Here is a 24,080-nt window from a genome sequence, read left to right as displayed (position 1 = left end):
AATCCCTGCCAGGGGTGCTTTCACAGAGTACTGAGTAAAGGGTCTGAATACTTATTTAAATGTGATTTTTTTTCTCTTTTTTTCCCCCACTTTTTTTTTATAAATAAAAAAATGTATAATCTATTTTTGCTTTGTCATTATGGGGTATTGTGTGTAGATTGATGAGGGTAAAACAATTATTTATCAATTTTAGAATATGGCTGTAACGTAACAATGTGGAAAAAGTCAAGAGGTCTGAATACTTTCCGAAKGCACTCATCAAAGGTGTAGTATGTACATCATTTTTTGGTATAGGTGGGATTATGTGCAGCACCCTATAGGCACTACTACTTAYGTGATTTGGACGAGGCTGACTTGTATTTAGCACAGCCTACCTCACTGSTGCGTTATCACTACTGGTATCAGATAGCAGTCATAAGACTTGGGTCAGATGAGATGATTGGGTCGGTAACTGGGACCGAATGGCATTCCAGTTGCCAAGATGCTAAAACGACAGTTGAAATTAGACCACTTCAGTTGTCGGTCTTGTCTATGTATTCTTTGATGTTCTCATCTCACCCCCTTCTCTGTTTTCTCCACCCTCTGTTGCAGCTGAAACTTGTAGATCGATCCATCGTTATCCGAGACATTGTGCGGCGGATGAATTCTAACGTAAGCCGAGCTCCCTCTCCTGTCGTATCACTACACTGTGTTAGCTGATGACACCCTACATGACCGGCGTACCAACACAGGATGACTGTACAGGCTGCAGTGTTTTTATGTAGGATGTGCCAACATGCCTTTATCAGAAAGGGCTTACATGCCTYTTTGTTAAGATGGGGATTGATGCAAGCACACTGATGTATTGAGTAAACATTTTAGCATATGTGTAGCTTATTCTAATATTCAACACCTGTCCCCAGGCRGTATTTATTGAGTTGACTAGTGATAGAAAACAAAAATTAAAACGCACTGACACACACTGTTGCGTTGTTTTTGGCTAGAGTGTCAGGGTGATGGTGATATGGTAAACCTTGTCTTGTTTGTGGTTTCCAGGACAACCAGTGTGGCATCGTGACCAACATCGACATAGAGTGTGCTGTAAAACTAGTGGGTACCAACTGTGTCCTGTACCCCGTCAACAGTAAAGACCTACATCACATCTGGGTAAGAAAAAAACAGAGATGGACACAGTATTCACTTGACCACACTGTCCACAGAGGAGTTGCAAGATGGAAACATTTCCACATGTGATTTATCAAATAAATGTATTATTTTTGTCCTTCTCGAGTATCTCCCGWAGTAGCCTATGCCTTGAASGTCGTCCATAATTTACTTCTTTATTCTATATACACTACCGGTCAAAAGTTTTAGAACACCTACTCATTCAAGGGTTTTTCTTAATTTGTACTATTTTCTGTATTGTACAATAATAGTGAAGGAATCAAAACTATGAAATAACACATGGAATCATGTAGTAACCAAAAAAGTGTTAAACAAATCAAAATATATTTGAGATTTGAGATTTTTCAAATAGCCACCCTTTGCCTTGATGGCAGCTTTGCACACTCTTGGCATTCTCTCAACCAGCTTCACCTGGAATGCTTTTCCAACCTTCTTTAAGGATTTCCCACATATGCTGAGCAGTTGTTGGCTGCTTTTCCTTCACTCTGCGGTTCGACTCATCCCAAAACATCTCAATTTGGTTGAGGTCAGGGGATTGTGGAGGCCAGGTCATCTGATGCAGCACTCCATCACTCTCCTTCTTGGTCAAATAGCCCTTATACTGCTTGGAGGTGTGTTGGGWMATTGTCCTGTTCAAAACAAATGATAGTCCCACTACGCAAACCAGATGGGATGGTGTATCGCTGCAGAATGCTGTGTTAGCCATGCTRGTTTAGTGTGCCTTGAATTCTAAATAAATCCCTGACAGTGTCACCAGCAAAGCACCATCACACCTCCTCCATGCTTCAYGGTGGGAACCACACATGCAGAGATCATCCGTTCACCTACTCTGCGTCTCACAAAGAAACRGCGGTTGGAACCAAAAATCTCACATTTGGASTCATCAGACCAAAGGACAGATTTCTACTGGTCTAATGTCAATTTCTCGTGTTTCTTGGCCCAAGCAAGTCTCTTCTTATTGGTGTCCTTTAGTAGTGGTTTCTTTGCAGAAATTCGACCATGAAGGCCTAGTTCACGCAGTCTCCTCTGAACAGATGTTGAGATGTGTCTGTTACTTGAACTCTGAAGCATTTATTTGGGCTGCAATTTCTGGGGGGTGGGGCTGGTAACTAATGAACTTATCTTCTGCAGCAGAGGTAACTYTGGGTCTTCCTTTTCTGTGGCGGTCCTCATGAGAGCCAGTTTCATCATAGCGCTTGATGGTTTTTGTGACTGTACTTGAAGAAACTTTAAGAAAAAAATTCCAGATTGACTGACCTTCATGTCTTTAAGTAATGATAGACTGWCGTTTCCCTTTGCTTATTTGAGCTGTTCTTGCCTTAATATTTATTTATTTTTTGTTTAATCTTTATTTAACTAGGCAATATGTACTTGRTATTTTACCAAATAGGGTTATCTTCTGTATACCACCCCTACCTTGTCACAACACAACTGATTGGCTCAAATGCGTTAAGACGGAGAGAAATTCCACAAATTAATTTAACAAGGCACACCTGTTAATKGAAATGCATTCCAGGTGATTACCTCATGAAGCTGGTTGAGAGAATGCCAAGAGTGTGCACAGCTGTCATGGCAAAGGGTGGCTACTTTGAAGAATCTCAAAYATAAAATACATTTTGACTGGTACTGTATATGTACCACGTTWATGTCTCTGTTACAATCATTTGTTTCATGYGTGTTTCCTGCTAGTCTTTYATGTATGGGGACTACATAGCCTACGACTTCTGGCTGGGGAAGGTGTACGACCTGACCAACCACATCATCCTCAAGCTGTCCAATGGAGCCAGGTACAGAATCTGTCCCAGTATGAGTGTCATTTCAAAACGGTTTCCTTTATATCTATTTGTCTGTGTCATGCTTAGCTCAACTCCTCCCTCTACTACTGCAGGTGTTCCATGAATGTGGAGGACGGCGCCAAGCTGTACGACGTCTGTCCACACGTCAGCGACTCGGTAGGTGAAATGCCGCGAGCTGCGTTTTTTGTGTGAAAACGTAGCCGTCTGCCCTYGTMCACTGCACTTCACTGACCGGATAAGGCTGGCTAGGTGGAAGCAATATGAAATGAACTTACTCCTCACAGCCTTGAGCTTCCTATTCCTCCTTATTGACCGGAGGCAGGTGTGTAATACTTTGTAACAGGGCTGGGGGTCAATTCCATTTGAGCTGGGTCAATTTAGGAAACCGATTTAGATAATTGAGTTTAAATGGAATCGACCCTAATCTTGTTTAAGGTAGCAGGTTGCGTGCGTCCAATATTAATCGGAAACTGTTGTGCTTTGACTGGGAGTACCTAGGTGTTAGTCCTGTTCATTTTGGCTGTTATTTCAGAAACAAATCAACCGTTTCTATGTAGTCAACTATTACATTTTATTTTTTTTATTTTTTTTAACACTGAAGGTTAAGTATGTTCTCCTGTCATTTGTTGACATGACCAATGAGCAGCAGGATACCTTCCAGATCTTTTTAGATTCTCCATGGACTGGGTTAGGGAAACTGCYTCTGTTTGTTAGTAATATGGATCTCCCTGGTTGGTAGGGTCTGTTCTTCGAAGAGGCCTACGGTTTCTACCCAGGCCAGGTGCTGATYGGGCCGGCCAAAGTCTTCTCCAATGTCCAGTGGCTCTCCGGGGTCAAGCCCGTACTCCGCAAGAAGAGCAAGTTCAGGGTGGTGGTCGAAGAGGTATGATGATGGCAATTTACGTATTTTATAGTCGTGCATTATTCACAGGTAATAACTTGGGCTMAGAGTTTTTTTCCTGGTTTTTACTGACCACATAACCTTACTACCTAATAATAGGCTTAGCTACTTCAGTACGTGTGATGTCACTGCTCTAAATGGTTATCTCTGTGTCATGTGACCCCCCCCCTCCCCCATAGGTCCAGGTGGCGGAGCTGAAGGTGACGTGGATCACCAAGAGTTACTCCCCCAAGGGCACGGACAGCGTCTACCCCCCTCCGTCCACCATCTCACAGGAGAACCTCTGCAGGTACTATACTGTCTGTTCGTTCCAAGGCTCTACGCTGACCTTTAAAAAAAATGTTTTACAAAGAGCACATGAGCGCCTAAGTTTAAAAATGTAGGTGCACACAAAGAAATTTAGGAGCATAATGAAAAATATTTGAATCCTTAATTTCTCTAGGCACACTGGTACTCCTAAATTAAAATTCCAGGTCGCACAGCAAAATATTTTTTGCGCATATGCGAGTAACATGGTCGCACTAGAGCCCTGCAGTCGTTGATTCATTCATCCATCCAGCCATCCACACTCGGGAGCATAGAGGCTGCAGTTTTCCGTCATAGATATGCAGTGTATGGACAGTCTATTTCTAGTGATCTGGTCCACACACCTCACAATCACATCTCTCACTCACACCTGCATGCATGTCTTAACTGGATGCTTATGTGAACATGGTGAAGTTGTAACTTTATAAAAAGGACCGCAATCATTTTTGCAAGCTGCACTGTACGCCTGTGGTCGTAGCTGGAGAAAGAGCAGTTCTCCTCAAAGTTCCAAATGGTCAGAACCATTAGCTTTTGAGACGGGTGAAATCCAAAGCTGTTCTATATTAACCCCCTAAGGTCAATGTCCGACGCCTCTGCGGAAAATTGAATTGGCATAATAAAAATATCCCCATTTTAAAAAATCTGTAAATTTAATCTAGAGTTGGATGCTAATCAATCCACTGCATCTACAGTTGAAGTCGTAAGTTTACATACACCTTAGCCAAATACATTTAAACTCAGTTTTTCACWATTCCTGACATTTAATCCAAGTAAAAATTCCCCGTCTTAGGTCAGTTAGGATCAGCACTTTATTTTAAGAATGTGAAATGTCAGAATAATAGTAGTGAGAACGATTTATTTCAGCTTGTATTTCTTTCATCACATTCCCAGTGGGTCAGAAGTTTACATACACTCAATTCGTATTTGGTAGCATTGCCTTTAAATTGTTTAACTTGGGTCAAACGTTTCTGGTAGCCTTCCACAAGCTTCTCACAAYAAGTTAGGTGAATTTGAACCCATTCCTCCTGACAGAGCTGGTGTAACTGAGTCAGGTTTGTAGGTCTCCTTGCTCGCACACACTTTTTCGGTTCTGCCCACAAATTTTCTATAGGTTTGAGGTCAGGGCTTTGTGATGGCCACTCCAATACCTTGACTTTGTTGTCCTTAAGCCATTTTGCCACAACTTTGGAAATATGCTTGGTGTCATTGTCCATTTGGAAGACCCATTTGTGACCAAGCTTTAACTTCCTGACTGATGTCTTGAGATGTTGCTTCAATATAGCCACATAATTTTCCTTCCCTCATAATGCCACCTATTTTGTGAAGTGCACCAGTCCCACCTGCAGCAAAGCACCCCCACAACATGATGCTGCCACCACTGTGCTTCACGGTTGGGATGGTGTTCTTTGGCTTGCAAGCCTCCCCCTTTTTCCTCCAAACATAACGAGGGTAATTATGTCCAAACAGTTTTTTGTTTCATCAGACCAGAGGACATTTCTCCAAAAAGTACGATCTTTGTCCCCATGTGCAGTTGCAAAACGTAGTCTGGCTTTTTTATGGCGGTTTTTGAACAGTGGCTTCTTCCTTGCTGAGCGGTCTTTCAGGTTGTAGATATAGGATATAGGACTCGTTTTACTGTGGATATAGATACTTTTGTACCTGTTTCTTCCAGCATCTTCAAAAGGTCCTTTGCTGTTCTGGGATTGATTTGCTCTTTTCGCACCACAGTACGTTCATCTCTAGGAGACAGAACGCGTCTCCTTCCTAAGCTGTAGGACGGCTGTGTGGTCCCATGGTGTTCATACTTGCGTACTATTGTTTGTACAGATGAACGTTGTACCTTCAGGCGTTTGGAAATTGCTCCCTAGGATGAACCAGACTTGTGGAGGTCTCCACATTTTTTTCTGAGGTCTTGGCTGATTTCTTTTGATTTTCCCATGATGTCAAGCAAAGAGGCACTGAGTTTGAAGGTAGGCCTTGAAATACATCCACAGGTACACCTCCAATTGACTCAAATGATGTCAATTAGCCTATCAGAAGCTTCTAAAGCCATGACATCATTTTCTGGAATTTTCCAAGCTGTTGAAAGGCACAGTCTTCTTAGTGTATATAAACTTCTGACCCACTGGAATTGTGAACAGTGAATTATAAGTGAAATAATCTGTCTGCAAGCAATTGTTGGAAAAATTACTTGTCATGCACAAAGTAGATGTCCTAACCGACTTACCAAAACTATAGTTTGTTAACAAGAAATTTGTGGAGTGGTTGAAAAACGAGTTTTAATGACACTTAAGTGTATGTAAACTTCCGACTTCAACTGTTCCTATGTCGCACTTCCGCATCTGCGGTGAACGTTGAGAGTTAGAGCGGTGTTTGTCAAACCCTGAGACAYCCGAAAATCGGTGTTCTCACAAAATCATCTGTAGTGTCCGAACGGTTTGCTCGACGACTCCCACAAGCGTCTTGGGACACATCTGGAGTCAGTTCAGCCCATCTGTCGAGTTCTATCTGTAGTGTCTGAACGGTTTGCTCTACGACTCCCACAAGCGTYTTGGGACACATCTGGAGTCAGTTCAGCCCATCTGTCGAGTTCTATCTGTTGTGTCCGAACAGTTTGGGCTCCATACTAATATGACCCCTCTGTGGAAAGCTGAGACTCTACATGTCGGTTGTTTTAAGACGCCCACAGGCCTCACATGACTAGTCTTAAGGTCCCCATGTTTGAAAAAATGTATGAAATTATATATGGAGAATGTTTAGTGCCAAAAATAATGTGTTTGTATGGTCTAATAGCAGTAAGGCCAAATACAATTTGTAATTTTTTTGGCTTAGATGGGGCGTAGACTGTTGTGCCGAAGATAAGGGGTTAAATACATGTACAAGAAATTACACGTTACCTCAACTTTCTTATATCTCCAATGTAGGACAGACACTTCACAACAAACCTGTTTTGGGGACTATCTGTTCCATGTTGTGAATCTGTTATTCAACACGTTTGAATGGTCTAATAGCAGTAAGGCCAAAACTATTTTTTTCATATTATTTTGAAGATACTTCAAGGGTTGATTGGTCATTTCTGCAGATAAATATTGACATATTACTAGCATAAATTCAAAAATCTGCTGAAATGATCCGTGGGTGATGGGGAATCTGATAGTGGCTCAAGTGCCTACACACACACACACACACACACACACACACACACACACACACACACACACACACACACACACACACACACAAAGGGCCACTCGGCTACAAGAAGTCAGCTTTGAAGGATCCAGCTCAGTATACAATTTTAATTTAGAATAGAAAATGAATGTGTTCATGCGAGAAATGTTAGTGCATCGTATCAGAGCCCATGTATCTAGATGGAGAGATGCTCATCCCTAACACACACCCATTCTTTTACGTCTATGATCCTTCTAATAACATGCTACATGTGTTTGTTCTGATCCAGAGTGAAGCGTCTGGGCTACTACGACCACACCCAGAGGCAGCTGGGGGAGAGGGCCCTGTACGTGTTCCCAGCCAAGGGAGACACCACACACATCACCTGTGAGTGGCCCGACGGAGCCCCCGGACTCCCAGAGGACCCCGTAGCCAGGAAGGTGTGAAAGGGAGAGGAAATGTTTCTATATATAGTTTTGTGCGTGCCTGTCCCCGTTTTTTAAATGGATGTGTGAAACAATAGATCACAATGTTGCCTCTGTTTGTACAGATACTCCATGTATCCAATTTTCTTCCCTCAATGCATGCACTAAATGTGTATTTTTGCCATGTTTCGTATTATATCAGTGTCCTATGACAATGTCCTTCCTGCAGTTGAAAAGAATGTTCAAGAAGGAGTTGTTGGGGAAGAAGACCGGTGAAAATGCAGACACACAAGGTGCCAACCAGCACTCCACCGACAACACGGACAGTCTTGACGGTACGGCTGCTTTTATTTATACCTATGTTGGTCATCAGACATTTTTCCTTGTCATTTTTTGGCAGATATCCTCACTTTAAACAGCTGACGAGCTCAATTTTTTTTAMATTTTAGAATAATTTCTGTCTTAATACCCATCTGATAACAGCACACCTTGTGCAGGGTAGTTCGCCCCACAATTAAAATCTATTCCTCGTGCTTAAGTCAGTCCCAAGTCACTGCATATACTGTACCACTAGTCAATTTTACATGTAAAACCAACTCAATGACAATCAAGTGTCGTCCCCCTCCCCACACCCAGGTGACCTCAAGCCTGACAACACCCACCCAGACTCCACCGACCACACCGCCCTCCCCCGCCCTCACCACCCCAACAACGGCCCCAACCACGTCCCCAACCACACCCACCAGCCCTCGCCCCTGTGCCCTCCCCCCTCTGACCCATGGCCCGAGCCCGCGGAGCAGGATGCAGACGACGAGGCCGGGGCGGAGGACACGGACGACACGTTGTCGCTGACGTCGTCGGCGAGCAGCACTGCGTCGTCGCAGAGCGGCGGTCTGGGGGGCCTGAACAGGAAGAAGAGCATCCCGCTGTCCATCCGCAACCTGAAGAGGAAGCACAAGAAAAAGAGGACCAAGTTCTCCCGCGAGTTCAAGCCCGGTGACAGGTGAGCCAGTTGTGAATCAAAACAATTTGTGTTCATAGTATGCCATGTGACTACAAATGTATATAAATGACTACAAATGTAGCAGGCAAGGTCAGAGCCTAGGCCACACTTTAGTCCTCTCCCCTCCTTCTTTCTGCCTTCTCCCCCTCACGCCCTCCCTTTCAGAACTTAAGCTATTCCTCCCTCTCTTGCGCCCTCCCTCCTTTTTTCTCTCTCCATTCAGGAGATGTCCCTTCCCTGGCCATTCCCGTCTCTCCTTGGCACGTGTAAAGGATGATCAATAGCTTGCTGGCAAGAATTCAGCTACCCGCTGGCAAAAAATGCTGCATCCTTGAACCCAGTGTCACTTTTGTTTATTTTCTGTCACATGCATAATAGTACGGCGCCCCTGAAGAAAATAAGGGTGAAGTGCCTTGCTCAAGGACACATTGTGCCTCTCCCAGCTTCTCATGCCTCCCAGCCTTGTACAGATACACAATCACATCTTTATCCTCCGTCTTAGGCCAGAGACAGAGGCTGCATCCGAAATGGCACCCCAATTCCCTATAGTAGTGCACTTCTTTTGTCAACGAGGGAATAGGGTGCCAATTCCATTTGGGACGCATACACACAGAGCGGGTCACCTTACACCCACTCCTCAGCCAAACGGACCAGTGTTCATCGATCCAACATCTTGTCTCCTAGAAAAAGTCCTCTTCTCCTTACGAAACTTCTGATGGCTTGTTACTAACTACGGGGATCGATTTCAGGCTGATTTCCCGGAGCAGATGTACATTAATGACCCTGGGTGTTATTACGCTGTGTGGATGCTGCCAGTGACAGTGTGGCCTGGTCTTGTCTTCAAATCTTGAACCTAGCACCAATCCAGTACTAGTACCACTCTATGGCCAATATGGTACTACTAGGTCTAGTACTAATCTAGTGCCAATCCAGTACTAGTACCAMTCTGAATATAGTACCAATTCAATATTAGTACCCATAACAATCCACAGGTTGTACTAACATAAATCTAGTAGCATTGGTGCGTTGTGAAAATGAATACGCTCACTACTGCACTCACTCTCCTTGTGGTTCTCTGACTAAAAACCCAATAGTTAAGTTCCTCTGTTCTAAGAATCACGCCGGTACCAACAGTTAGCTATGCACCATTAGTTTGACGTTTCCAAATAGGTTGACGTTTGGGTCGATGTAACCTTTTCTCAAGACACTGCAGAATTCAAGTACTTCAATTTCTACCAGGCGCCACTCAAAAGCGGCMGGTTTTCCAAGGCTGCGTATCCGATATTTCCTATATAATCAAATCAAATGTATTTATATTGCCCTTCGTACATCAGCTAATATCTCGAAGTGCTGTACRGAAACCCAGCCTAAAACCCCAAACAGCAAGCAATGCAGGTGTAGAAGCACGTATAGTGCACTACTTTTGACCAGAGCCTTGGTTAAAAATAGTGCGTTATATAGGCAATAGGATGCCATTTCAGACGCTGCCAAAGGCTGTCATTTCCCCCCTTTTAAACTGCCCTGTAGATCAGATCTGGTGGTTAAATATAGCTGGCAGCTGATAAATCATGTAGCATGTGCTTAGGTGTGCCCAGATAACATCCAGGTCCTCTGATTGAAAGAGACAGACGGGGAAAGGGTGATGGAGAGGGTAAAAGAGCAAGGGAGATCAAGAGGAGAGGGTAGGGGGGTGAGGTTGAGTTGCAGGGGGAGAGAGCGAGAGGAAGACTGATGGGGGGGGGATACGACGGCAAGGGGGAGGTAGTGACTGAAGTTAAGAGGCAGAGCAAGGGGAAAGTGGCTGAATTCCAGTGGGGGATTGAATTGAGGTAGAGGAGAGAGTGATTTAAAGAAAAGACACGACATGAGATGGATATTATGGCTGGAGGGAGACAGTGACAGAGGATGCAAGGCGGAGGAGATTAGATTCGGCACCGCACGATATCTTTGCTGCACACTGCAGTTTAACTTTCCGTTGTGTAACCTACAGGCATTTTCCACTCTTAACCAAAACAACTTAGTGAAATTGTTAGGCCTTGTAAGTGAAGACACAAATGCCAGTATTAGTTAGTCACTAGTTCTAATATCTCCCTGTTTTTTAACCGTCAGGGTGGCGGTAGAGGTTGTGTCCACCAAGACCTCGGCCGACGTCCTCTGGAAAGATGGCCGTATGGAGACCCTCATCCGCTCCAATGACCTCATCCCCATCCAGCACCTGGACAACCACGAGTTCTGCCCCGGAGACTTTGTTGTCGACAAACGACGTAAGTAGCAGCGAACTTCCGCTCGTATTCAGACCCTTGACTTTTTCCCCACATTTTGTTACCTTTTATAGAATTATTCTAAATAGATGTTTTTAAATCCTCATCAATCTACACACAATACCCATAATGAAAAGCAAAAACAGGTTTTTAGACATTTTTGCAAATGCATTTAAATGATAACAGAAATCAAAGTTTATTCGTCACGTGCGCCGAATACAACAGGTATTACAGTGACATGCTTACTTACAGGCTCTAACCAACAGTGCAAATGTTAAGTAAAAAAAAGGTATAGGTGAACAATAGATAAGTAAAGAAATAAAACAATAGTGAAAAATACAGTGAAATGAACAGTAGCGAGGCTATATACTGTAGCGAGGCTATATACTGTAGCGAGCTATATGTAGCGAGGCTATATACAGCAGAGAGGCTATATACAGGCCAGGTTAATCCGGCTAATTGAGGTAGTATGTACATGAGTGTATAGTTATAGTGACTTAGCATATGTGATAAACAGAGTAGCAGTAACGTAAAAGAGGAGTTTGGGGGGGGGGGTGGGGGCGGGCACAATGCAAATAGTCCGGGTAGCCATTTGATTACCTGTTCAGGAGTCTTATGGCTTGGGGGTAAAGCTGTTGAGAAGCCTTTTGGTCCTAGACTTGGCGCTCCGGTACTGCTTGTCATGCGGTAGTAGAGAGAACAGTCTATGACTTGGGTGGCTTTGACAATTTTTAGGGCCTTCCTCTGACACTGCCTGGTGAAGAGGTCCTGGATGGCAGGCAGCTTAGCCACAGTGATGTACTGGGCCGCACGCACTACCCTCTGTAGTGCCTTGCGGTCGGAGGCCGAGCAGTTGCCGTACCAGGCAGTGATCCAACCAGTCAGGATGCTCTCGATGGTGCAGCTGTAGAACCTTTTGAGGATCTCCAGACCCATGCCAAATCTTTTTAGTTTCCTGAGGGGGAATAGGCTTTGTCGTGCCTTCTTCACAACTGTCTTGGTGTGTTTGGACCATTCTAGTTTGTTGTTGATGTGGACACCAAGGAACTTGAAGCTCTCAACCTGCTCCACTACCTACCCTCACCACCTGGGGGCGGCCCGTCAGAAAGTCCAGGATCCAGTTGCAGAGGGAGGTGTTTAGTCCCAGGGCCCTTAGCTTAGTGATGAGCTTTGAGGGTACTATGCTGTTGAACGCTGAGCTGTAGTCAATGAATGATGATACCTTATCAATGATACCTTATTTACATAAGTATTCAGACCCTTTGCCATGAGACTCAGGTGCATCCTTTTTCCATCGATCATCCTTGAGATATTTCTACAACTTGGAGTTCCACCTGTGGGAAATTCAATTGATTGGATATGATTTGGAAAGGGACACACCTGTCTATATAAGCTCCCACAGTTGACGGTGCATGTCAGAGCAAAAACCAAGCCGTGAGGTCGATCGAATTGTCCGTATAGCTCAGAGACAGGATTGTCGAGGCACAGATTTGTGGAAGGATTCCAAAAAATGCCTGCAGCATTGAAGTTCTCCAAGAATACAGTGGCCTCCATCATCCTTAAATGGATGAAGTTTGGATCCACCAAGACTTCCTAGAGCTGGCCTCCCGCCCAAACTGAGCAATCGGGGGAGAGGTGCTTTGGTCAGGGAGTTGACCAAGAACACGATGGTCACTCTGACAGAGCTCCAGAGTTCCTCTGTGGAGATAGGAGAACCTTCTTGAAGGACAACCATCTCTGGAGCACACCACCAATCAGGCCTTTATGGTAGAGTGGCCAGACGGAAGCCACTCCTCAGTAAAAGGCACATGACAGCCCACTTGGAGTTTAACAAAAGGCACCTAAAGAACTTTGACCATGAGAAACAAGATTCACTGGTCTGATGAAACCAAGATTGAACTCTTTGGCCTGAATGCCAAGCGTCACATCTGTAGGAAACCTGGCACCATCCCTATGGTGAAGCATGGTGGTGGCAGCATCATGTTGTGGGAATGTTTTTCAGCGGCAGGAACTGGGAGACTAGTCAGGATTGAGAGAAAGATGAACGGGGTACAGAGAGATCCTTGATGAAAACCTGCTCAGGACCTCAGACTGGGGCGAAGGTTCACCTTCCAACAAGACAACGACCCTAAGCCCACAGCCAAGACAACGCAGAAGTGGCTTCGGGACAAGTCTCTGAATGTCCTTGAGTGGCCCAGCCAGTGCCCGGTCTTGGACCCGATCGAACATCTCTGGAGAGACCTGGACATAGCTGTGAGGTGGCACTCCCCATCCAACCTGACAGCGCTTGAGAGGATCTGCGGAGAAGAATGTGAGAAATTCCTCAAATGCCAAGCTTGTAGCATCAAACCCAAGAAGACTCGAAGTCTTAATCGCTGCCAAAGGTACTTCAACAAAGTACTTAGTAAAGGGTCTGAATACTTATCTAAATGTTATCATTTCATAATTATTTGAAACATTTTTGCTAACATTTCTCAACATGTTTTTCCTTTGTCATTATGGACTATTGTGTGTAGATCGATGAGGGGGGAAAAATATTTTAGAATAAGGCTGTAACGTAATAAAATATTGAAAAGATATGTATACTGTATATAGCACCAGTATCCTTTCTACATACTTTGTATGTGGTTTTAGTCGTTTACGCAGGGGGAAAAACRACTATTTCCAAACATGAATATAGGGGAAACACTGACTATAATTGCTGGACTAGAAAATAAAATATCAGAGCCAGCACAGTATGGCTCAGGTCAGCCCTGTAATGTAAATCAGCTATTAGATTAGCTCATATTTAGGCCATTATTTGACTGTACCACCGTGTTTACTCTGTGGTCTATATTTAACATGGTTTAAATATAGAGTTTATTTTGGTTCTGTAACTGTGGAGGAAATAAGAGGGAGCCATTTATCAGGTTGACTTTCATACATGGTGTCCTTGGTGATACTTTCTGACCTGAGGCACAACATGTAACTTCAGCTCTCTTTGTGTGTGTGGTCACACAGCCCAAGCCCCTACGGACCCGGGCGTGTACGGGGTCATCCAGTCGGGCGACCACAAAGGCAGGACGTGTGCTGTGAAGTGGATCAAACTCAACGCCTCCAGCGACAACGTGGAGGTCAGTCTGCTGGGCATTGTGGGTCGGCTCGTGTCGCCGGGGGAACAACCTTTTTTATTTTTTTAAATATATATTCCATTAATAGCTCTAAAGAAGTTGAATTTGGGAAAATCTGAAATGATTCTATTCTAAATGAGCCTATTCCACATTACCCTATTCCACAGTGCGCTACTTTGGGCCAAAGCAATAGCCCCAGGGTCCTATTTCTCTGCTCAAAAACAGTGCACTATACAGGGTGGCTTATAGTGTCATTTGAGCTGCATGATATCAGTAATGGATGGTGGTTTTGTTTGTTTAGGTCACAGGAGAAGAGGAGGATGTTAGTGTGTACGACATCGCCGACCACCCAGACTTCCACTTCCGTACCACTGATATCGTCATCAGGATAGGGAACTCTGAGAACGGGCGAAATACGGAGTGCGAGAACGATGTAAGTTCAAAAAATGTCTTTAATTTTGGTTGTTGACATGTTAGTACTTTTCCCTGTGGTGCTTGGAGTGTTCTTTGCCGGTCCACGTTGTACCGATGCTTTGGCCTGGTTACAGATCCACCATAGTTGCTAAAAGCGTGATCTGAAAGGAAATATCATCCAGTATGGTACTATAGTGTAGAAAGAGTATTATCACATACCGTTTTTTTAATCTTTTTTTTTTACCTGCCCAGACGTCAGTAGGTCAGGTCTTCAGAGTGGACGTGAGCAGCAAGGTGGAGGTGGTGTGGGCCGACAACTCCATGACCATCGTCCTACCACAGGTACTCATGGTAATTGTAGTCTTTCTGTCCCTCACATGCGGTAGTTGTAGTGGTCATTCATCGGTGGCTCTATTGGTTTCTGTTAATGTTCTGTTGGCTTGTGTTCACCATGTCAATGAAGTGTGCTACTGTTGTACCTTCTTGCTCCGGTTTCTGTTCATGCTAATTATGTGTTTGTGCTATCTTTTCAATCGGAATTTGTGTTGCCGTTAGCTGCAGAGTGACTTGCATGCTGCCCTTTTAAAAATGTATTATTCTATAACAACATTTTGATATTGACACAAAAAGCACTCGATGAGTGTTAGCAATGTTTAATCAGTGCGTATAAACGAGGTGATTTTGTTTTTCTCTTTAACCCCCCCCCAATCTAGCACCTGTACAACGTGGAGTCTGAGATCGAGGAGACTGACTATGACTCTGTAGAGGAGAGCAGCAGTGGCCTGTCCACGGAGGAGTGGGAGGACGAGAGCGACAGCTGGGAGACTGACAACGGCCTGACCACCAACGAGGACGACCAGCACCCCGCCAACGACGACACCGCCACCCCGGCCCCCACCCCCACCGGCTCCAGCCCCTTCATCATCCCCCCAGAGGAGGGCGGCAAAGCAGGGGCCACCACCCACACCAAGCCACCTAACTCCTCAGAGGACCTGGAGGGAGCTGGGGCTATAGTCAGCCCAGGCACCGGTGCTGGGGGAACCACTCCTGGAGCAGGAGGGGGTGATGCYGCAGAGAAGCTCCCCGGGAAAGAGGGCACGCCGCGGGGCTTCCGTGAGCTCAAGGAGGCCCTGAAGATCCTGGAGAGCCTGAAGAACATGACGGTAGAGCAGCTATGGACCGGCGTCTCGCCTACCTCGCCCACGTCCGGGGCCGCGCCCGCCGCCAACGGGACTAACGCCAACGCCGCCACTGCCATCACGCCAGAGAAGCCCACCAAGGAGAAGCGCTTCCTGGATGACATCAAGAAGCTCCAGGAGAACCTGAGGAAGACCCTAGACAATGTGGCCATCGTGGAGGAGGAGCGGATGGAGGCGGTGGTGGAGGGCGGGGCAGGAGGAAGTGGGAGTACGGAGGGAGGGGAAAGAGGGGGCGAAGAAAGGCCCCAGGAGGAGGCGGCAGCGGCGAAGACGCCAGGCACGGCGCCAGAGTGGCCAAGCGATACGCCTGTTCTGTGCCAACAGAGTGGTGGCAAGCCCGGMGTCACCTTCACCAGTGCCAAGGGAGAGGTGTTCTCTGTGCTGGAGTGGTCACCAGGTGAGGATGCAATACTGCGCTAAGAGCTTGTCATGGTTTGTCTTTGTTACTGAGACATCCACTAAACTAGTAGTACAGGGAGAAGAATACACTTCATACTTAAATACCCCCAAAAATGCCCTCTCTGAACATTTTTAAATGCACTGGTCCATTACTTAAAATGGCCTTTTCAAATACTCACTAAATGCCTTGTTGGAATACCAAAACATTTATCTGACTCCTGCCAGACACCCACACCTTTAAGAAGATGGAGTTCCAGCCGGCCGARGCCAAGAAGTTTTTCAGCACCGTGAGGAAGGAGATGGCTCTGCTGGCCACCTCGCTGCCCGACGGCATCATGGTCAAAACCTTCGAGGACCGCATGGTACGCTCACCGACACCGGAGAAGAGAGCCGTTTGGAAGTGATCCGAATGTTGTCGATTACAGCCAAGTATTAAATTGCATCAGACCACTCTTCAGTGGCTAAAGTGACTCCGGTTTTGAGCTGCCAGTTTCTCTGCACTCATTAAGCACTTGATTTGAAAACCTTTTCATGCTGTTATTTTTGAAGATAAGTGATAATTCTGATGATAGTGAACATGTGCTACTCTCATTGACATTTAAGTGGCTCTTCATTCCTCTCCTCTTTTTCTTCACCCTGTCCCTCTCTCTTCATAGGACCTGTTCTCGGCTCTGATCAAAGGGCCCACACGCACCCCTTACGAGGACGGCCTGTTCCTCTTCGACATCCAGCTGCCAAACATTTACCCGTCAGTGCCGCCCCTCTTCCGCTACCTGTCACAGTGCAGCGGGCGCCTCAACCCCAACCTCTACGACAACGGCAAGGTCTGCGTCAGCCTGCTGGGCACGCTGGATTGGCAAGGTAAAAGTAGACCTTTACCCTCCCGAAAAAAGTGTGATACTTGGTATTTTTGCTATTTTATTAGGATTCTCATTAGCGGTTGCAAAAGCAGCAGCTACTCTTCCTGGGCCCACACAAAACATGAAACATGACATAATACAGAACATCAAGGATAGAAAGACAACAATAAAAAAAATGAAAAAGGCACACAGCCTACATACCAATACCAATACATACATACACAAACTATCTAGGTCAAATACTTAGACCAACCATTACCTTCCCTTTGACTGTTATTAGACGCACCCATTACCTTCCCTTTGACTGTTATTAGGACCACCCATTACCTTCCCTTTGACTGTTATTGGACCACCCATTACCTTCCCTTTGACTGTTATTGGACCACCCATTACCTTCCCTTTGACTGTTATTGGACCACCATTACCTTCCCTTTGACTGTTATTGGACCACCCATTACCTTCCCTTTGACTGTTATATGGACCACCCATTACCTTCCCTTTGACTGTTATTGGACCACCCATTACCTTCCCTTTGACTGTTATTGACCACCCATTACCTTCCCTTTGACTGTTATTGGACCACCCATTACCTTCCCTTTGACTGTTATTGGACCACCCATTACCTTCCCTTGACTGTAATTGGACCACCCATTACCTTCCCTTTGACTGTTATTGGACCACCCATTACCTTCCCTTTGACTGTTATTGGACCACCCATTACCTTCCCTTTGACTTTTTAAATATTATTTTGTACATGATCTGTTTGTATAAAATGTGCCTCACACTGTCTTCCCTGTTAATCCATCCACAGGGTACAGAGAGGTGGACCAGCAAGTCTAGCCTGCTGCAAGTGCTCATCTCCATCCAAGGCGAGTCTTAACTGACCTAACTAGACCTACTCTTAGTCACGCGCAGTCTAGATTCACCCCCCCCACCTCATCCAGAATCTCTACCAGTCCGGTTTGGGTCCTTTAGGGCCACCCCTCCCCGTTGTCTTCCCTGCAGCAGAAGTGTATGTTTTATTCATGCCGTTCATTTGCTCATGTCTGCTTCGGCTACAGTGAGTGTCACACACCATCACCCTCTGACAAGACCGTTGTGGTTAAACTGCCTCACCTTCCTATCAGTAATATTCACCTCAGGATTTTGGAGACAATTATAGGATTTGTTGCCATCTCAAACTATGCTAATAGGTTTATTCAGGTTAATCCACAAAAGGCTAAATACATTTGAGTTGTCAAAGGTCTTTACGTACACTAGAATGAAGGGTTAATGTGTGAATGTCTTTGATTTCTAAGGTATTTGTGTCCTTTGTAACGTTACTGATCCAATGCAGCTGTTTTTATCTCAATATCAAATCATTTCTGGTTAACAATTAAGCACCTTACTGTGTTTGTTTTAAATTAAAATGGTGAAAAAGGAAACAAATCGCTTCTTAGCGAAGAGCAATTTCTTGAGCAATATTTTTGCTAGGACTGTCTGGAATTGGTCTGAGTGGGGAGGGGAAAACTGAAAACTAGCTGTTACTGGCAGAGGTTTGGAATTCTCTTAATGGTCTATTACCTAATTTACCGGTGCGCCTGGCACCTACTACCATACCCTGTTCAAAGGCACTTCAATCGTTTGTCTTGCCCAGTCACACTCTAAACGGCACACACATACAATCCAAGGCTTAAAATTCCTTCTTTAACCTGTCTCCTCCCCTTCGTCTACACTGTTTTGAAGTGGATTTAACAAGTGACAGCATTAAGCGATCATAGCTTTCACCTGGTCAGTCTGTTATGGACATTTGTATAGTCGCTGTATATAAAATGCAGGACAATCCCGTTTTTGACTGCGCTGGGCCTTTTTAATGCTTCATTGTGTGTCTAGAAGAATCTAAAAAGTGTGCTGTGTGTCTCTCCCAGGCCTGATCCTGGTCAACGAGCCCTACTACAATGAGGCAGGTTTCGACAGTGACCGGGGCCTGCAGGAGGGCTATGAGAACAGTCGCTGCTACAACGAGATGGCCCTCATCAAGATGGTGCAGTCCATGACCCAGCTGCTGCGGACTCCCATAGAGGTCGGGATACAGTTTGACACTAGATAAATCAAATCGGATCAATCTGTTTTGTGTAGATTTTGTATATGATTTGATTGTATTTGTGTGAATACAAAACGCAGTAAAAATCCTCCAAATAAACGGGTGGTTATTGTATGCTGATAGTTGCTGTACAAATTTAACCTGTAAGTCAAAGTGCCAAAGACGCATTTCAATTTTCTGAAGATTGAAGAAATGGTTTATCTACTGGATGAGTTGGGGACAAATGGCAGGTGGTGATGGATAGTTATAGTTGAGTGGTTGTCGTGGTAGAGGTCTGTAAATATTGTACATATTTGTGTTTAAGTGTTTTTTTTTTATTGCATATCTTGTGTTTTTGAGCCACGAATTTACAGGTTAACTCTTTTTGGCTTGTTAGCTAGCTGGCGTATGTTTTTGTTTGGAAAAATGTGTCTGGACTTTTTTTTTGTTTCACCCGGCTGCCAGTTCATGATCTTTTGAACATAATTTGAGGAGTTGCCTGACGCTCAATAGGAATGGGAGATGGAGGCATACAGCAGTGCTGAGGCAGAGGGTTGGTCGTGAGGACGACTGGCTACTATTCTGAACTCTGTGTGCTGAGTTTTTGGCACCCAGGGCTGCTGAGGTATCAACCTAGTGGGTGCAACACAGAGTGGAAGAGGTCCAGTGGCTAAAAGACCCTCCATCACTATCCTCTGACCAGTTCCCTCCGCTCAAGCCGTGAACCGACCCTCTCCATCTTCGGACTAAAGACTTGGCCCCTATTGGTTGACCTGTCATGATATATTGCTTGTTTGTTTTTTCTCTTGAAGCGCTTCGAGGTTCTATGAAAAGCCTTATAGAAGTTATAAATTATTCTTCTAGGTTATGATTCAGATCATGGGGATATTGAGCCATAATGATTTATCTTTCGTCTGTTTCCAAACAGGTGTTCCAGCAGGAGATCCGGCAGCACTTCACCTCTAGCGGCTGGCGCCTGGTGCACCGTCTGGAGGCCTGGCTGGAGCTCCACGAGCTAGCCGAGAGGGGCCCTCCGCCAAGACCATCCCGGGACAGGCCTCCCTCAGTGGGGCCTCTAGACGAGACACTCCCCTTGGATCTTCTGGCCCACAGTACCCCCAACAAGCCCCAGCACACCGGGGATGAAGAGCTGGAGGACTCTGGCCTGAGCCTTTCCACCACCGCCGCTTCCCAGCAGGAGCTCAGCCAGAACTTGGACGGCGCCGTCTTGGCCAGTGAGGTGGCCGGGGCGAGCGTGGTGGTCTCCGGGTCTGTTCGGGCAGCCACCTCAGACTCTGCGGGCGGCAGCCAGCCGGCGGTGCGACCAAAGAAGCGCAGGAAGAGCTACCGGAGCTTCCTCCCCGAGCGGAGCGGGTACCCGGACATTGGCTTCCCCCTCTTTCCTCTCTCCAAGGGCTTTGTGAAGAGCGTGCGCAGCGTGCTGCTGCAGTACCGGGCCGCCCTGGCCGCCGCCACCATCCCCGACCACATAGAGGACAAGTGACTAGTGACTCCCCCAACGCCCACCACCTCAAAGCCCACACTCCAAAAGCTGCACTGTGCCCCAAATGATTTCCCAAATAGCCCCCCGTACGCTCTGATCCCCCTTGCCCAACTGCTGCCCAGTGCCCCTGCCCCTCAGCCATCTATCTAGTGCACTCTTGCCCCCTCCTCCCCTCCCTCAGACCACTAGAAGTTAACTGGGTGTATGCGCTTTTCCGTCAGTGTCCAGAGGCCAGACAGAGGCCAGATGTGAAGGGAGAGGAGTGGGAGTGTCTTATGGGGATCTAAGCCACGGACCATAAGCGCCCTGCCTCATATTGGACCCTCTGAGCTCTCATGGACACACAGACAAGAAGCGAGAGCCTCGACTGAAAGGCAGCGCCACACGTCTGCCCCTCGTGGACCCTCCTAGGCCCTGACGGACGAGGAAGGAGAGGAGGAGAGATGCAGAGCTGGTTTGATTTAAAAAATAAAATAAAAAAAGTGCCATTGACTTGCATCGTCTATAGCTGCTGTAAGGGGAAGTGGAATTACCTGAAGAGAGACATTCTTTGTGAATTGCCGCCACAAATTCAATTTCTTAGCACAAATTAAAATGTTACTCCGCCGTGTCAATTGGATCTAAACTAAATGGAGACTGTTACAGTAGCCATGGCGTCCTGGAATCTGCAGGGTCAACCTGGACAGATTCTCAAAGCTGGGTTTTCTCTGAACTACATTTCCCAGTATGCCTGGCTCCTTTGAACCTGGCGGGTACCCTTAGCACCACCCTGCAGTCTCCAATCAACAGACAATCTCGGCAGGGCTGGGCACCTTTTGACATGCTGACGTATTGAGTTTCTTTTTAACGTGGATGTTACTGGTTGTTTGCTTTTTGCCCAGCTCCTCTTGTTCTTTCTCGCTTTAGAGACACAGACACACACACACATACACACATACACACACACACACACACTATCTGAATGTTATTAACTGCCCACCTACAACAGCTTCACTCTGCTATGTCCTTGTTGGTTCCCTCGCCAATCGCTCGCACCAAAACATGTCGTTGCAGAAACACTTGAGTGACAAGTTTACATACTAATCACCACTTCTGGATGTTATATAACTTACTAGGCCCTACGGTATATCCCTGAGGAGAGACCTGGCTCTAGAATAGAGGAGTGCAGTTACACAGAACTATATGACCTTACCTCTCGGTAAAGTCAAATGAGCTCTTTAATATCTTTGACTGTAGAAAGTTTCCATTCTAAGACTTGATAACTTTCTGACACTGTACAGACCTTTTTTTAGTTATATCACGCGTGTCGCTCTTAAGACTGAACTTGACATATTTTTTTTCTTCTACAAGGGATCAAGGCTAGGTTGAAAATACCCCGTTTAAGACCACGTTTGAAAATAAACACATTCATTGGACCAGGATTGGCATTGAAAACGTGACCAGCGGTCAGGGAATCACAGTTATGCTTATGTGATTGTTGAGTAGTTAGCTGAAATTCACTACAGGTTGTGTTTACTTTTCCACTTTGATGGCTAACTCTCTGTACTGCTAACATTCACTTCCATTAATTGTCTGTCTGGCGCTGGTCCGATGAACCGTTTTATTTTCGAACGCTTCTCCATGGAATTCTTACGTTGTCTTAACCTTCTCCATGTGCAAGGTAGTGATGTTTTTCCTTCCTTGCAGCTTTCATTGACCCTTTTGAGTCACTTAAAGGCTGGTCGTTCAGCATGGTCCTCCAGAGCTATCCCACAATCCTCTCTTCTGCTCACTCGTTGGGCCACTACTAGAAGCGGGAGCCACAACCTTGAACATGACGCGAGTAAAAACCGCTATCCATTCCATCACTAAATGAGTCTTATCTCAACATGTTGCCTTACTTGAATTGTTCTTCTTAAGATATGATCAGACCCTATGTACAGAGCTGCTTGTTACCCACTACATTCACCCCATTCCAGTGTTCAGAGGTTGGCCGTCTAACATCAGATCTGGGGTCAGTTTTCCCCGGACTTGTGCTTAATTTAACAATTCGGAGGTAGGAAAAATGTAAAAAACGAATAATAAATAAAACAACATAACTGATCCCAGATCTGCTTTGACAATGGCAACCCACAAGTTGAATGGTAAAGTTACACAGCTTCAGCCTCTGTATTCCGATGTTACTCTCAACTGCGTTTTGTTTGGTGATGGAGATTGATTGGAGTTTGTAGACAGATTGAGTGTGGATGCAGAAGGTTTTGATGAGCTTATATCTGATTTGGTTTTGTTCTTGCTCTTTGCCTTGAACATGATGGAGTGTCACTGTTTGTTCCCAAGATTGGAGTGGTATCCCGTTCTTTCATTTTCCCAGTTTAAAGGGTGAATGAGGCACTTTTGACAACATGGCCTCTGGCATAGTCATGCTTGTACTTTGTGATATTACTTTTATGTTTCTTTAAATTATTGCTGGTTTGTTTATACTTGCTTGAAAAATGGTCAAGTGTTCTATTTATTAACACAGGGAGCTTTTCTCTGTATAGCCACCAGGGGTCAGTGGTTCCATTGTGTGTGCCGAAGAATGAAAGAAGCCTGGTCCCAGACCTGTATGTTCTTTGACCAACTCCTTTGGCTGGTAGTTGATTTTAAAGCACAAACAGATTTAGGATCAAGTGTTAAAAGGAGTACTGTGAAAGAAAGTGCAGCGATTTAACGCCATCTGGTTATTATATAGCCTGGTACCAAATCTGTTTGTGCAGTCTTTGCCAAGAATGCACAAACAGATCTGGACCTGGGCTAGTTCTGATAGTGCTTCCTTGGTTATTTGAACCGTCGTTGTTTACATCCATCTGAAATATATTATGCTCTTGCTTTTTGCCAGATATTCTGTTGGTCCATTCCCCTTGTGCTTACCGGTGAACTGAAAACGAGGGCGTTGGCTAGTCTTTTTGCTTGGAACAAAGACGCTAAATGCTTAGTGTTCATGAGTGTGTGACAGTACAAAGTGCCATTGTAAATGAGTGAGATGAACTGGTTATTGTAAAGAACAAAAGAACAGGTGAATGGGATTTTGTATTTGTATTATTTTTCTCCTTCCACCTTAAAAAAAATATATAAATTCCTGTACCATGCATGGCAATCAGGCTTCCATTGCTTCTCTTCCTCCTCAACTTTCTTCCTCTTTTCTCTTTTGCTGCCTGTACAGTAAGCCCTGAAGGATGTTCCTTTTGATTTCCCATTTTAGGCTGCAGTACTTGTAGCGTTGCAGCCTTGGTTGGTTCCCGCCAACCTTCTCCTGTGTTTGCAACCATAGATCTCTCTCTCGCTCATGCACTTGTTTCTCCACTATTACAGAAAAAAATGTGAAGCCAGGTCTCGAGAAAAAAAACATGAAGGATTTCAAGCACATGAAGTTATGTACAATTTTCTGTGTATGTTTATATTCAGACGTATTCATTACTGCGAGAGATTTCCAGCCAAAGCATGTAACTTACTGTTCTCTGCCCTTAATCATTAGATCTCAGGGAAC

At 45.3% G+C, this 24,080-nt stretch overlaps 1 protein-coding gene across 1 annotated transcript in view; it reads left to right on the top strand.

Annotated features, from left to right (window-relative positions):
* The window catches only part of LOC111982385 ((E3-independent) E2 ubiquitin-conjugating enzyme UBE2O-like), a 44,656-nt gene extending 23,467 nt beyond the window's left edge, over positions 1–21,189 (top strand). The window contains 20 exon segments of the mRNA XM_024013951.2: positions 592–651; positions 1,036–1,146; positions 2,854–2,951; positions 3,053–3,116; positions 3,700–3,843; positions 4,041–4,150; positions 7,628–7,778; positions 7,993–8,098; positions 8,400–8,766; positions 10,876–11,030; positions 14,028–14,140; positions 14,439–14,570; positions 14,804–14,893; positions 15,265–16,147; positions 16,375–16,511; positions 16,806–16,997; positions 16,999–17,010; positions 17,821–17,878; positions 18,917–19,071; positions 20,000–21,189. Of these exon segments, the coding sequence (XP_023869719.1) occupies positions 592–651; positions 1,036–1,146; positions 2,854–2,951; positions 3,053–3,116; positions 3,700–3,843; positions 4,041–4,150; positions 7,628–7,778; positions 7,993–8,098; positions 8,400–8,766; positions 10,876–11,030; positions 14,028–14,140; positions 14,439–14,570; positions 14,804–14,893; positions 15,265–16,147; positions 16,375–16,511; positions 16,806–16,997; positions 16,999–17,010; positions 17,821–17,878; positions 18,917–19,071; positions 20,000–20,575 (3,714 nt within the window). The 3' untranslated portion in view covers positions 20,576–21,189.
* The last annotated feature ends 2,891 nt before the right edge of the window (positions 21,190–24,080 follow it).

Source organism: Salvelinus sp. IW2-2015, linkage group LG21, assembly GCF_002910315.2.
Source record: "Salvelinus sp. IW2-2015 linkage group LG21, ASM291031v2, whole genome shotgun sequence".
Taxonomy (NCBI): Eukaryota; Metazoa; Chordata; class Actinopteri; order Salmoniformes; family Salmonidae; genus Salvelinus; species Salvelinus sp. IW2-2015.
The sequence above is the reverse complement of the archived record's forward strand: the minus strand, read 5'-3'. Positions and strand labels throughout refer to the sequence as shown.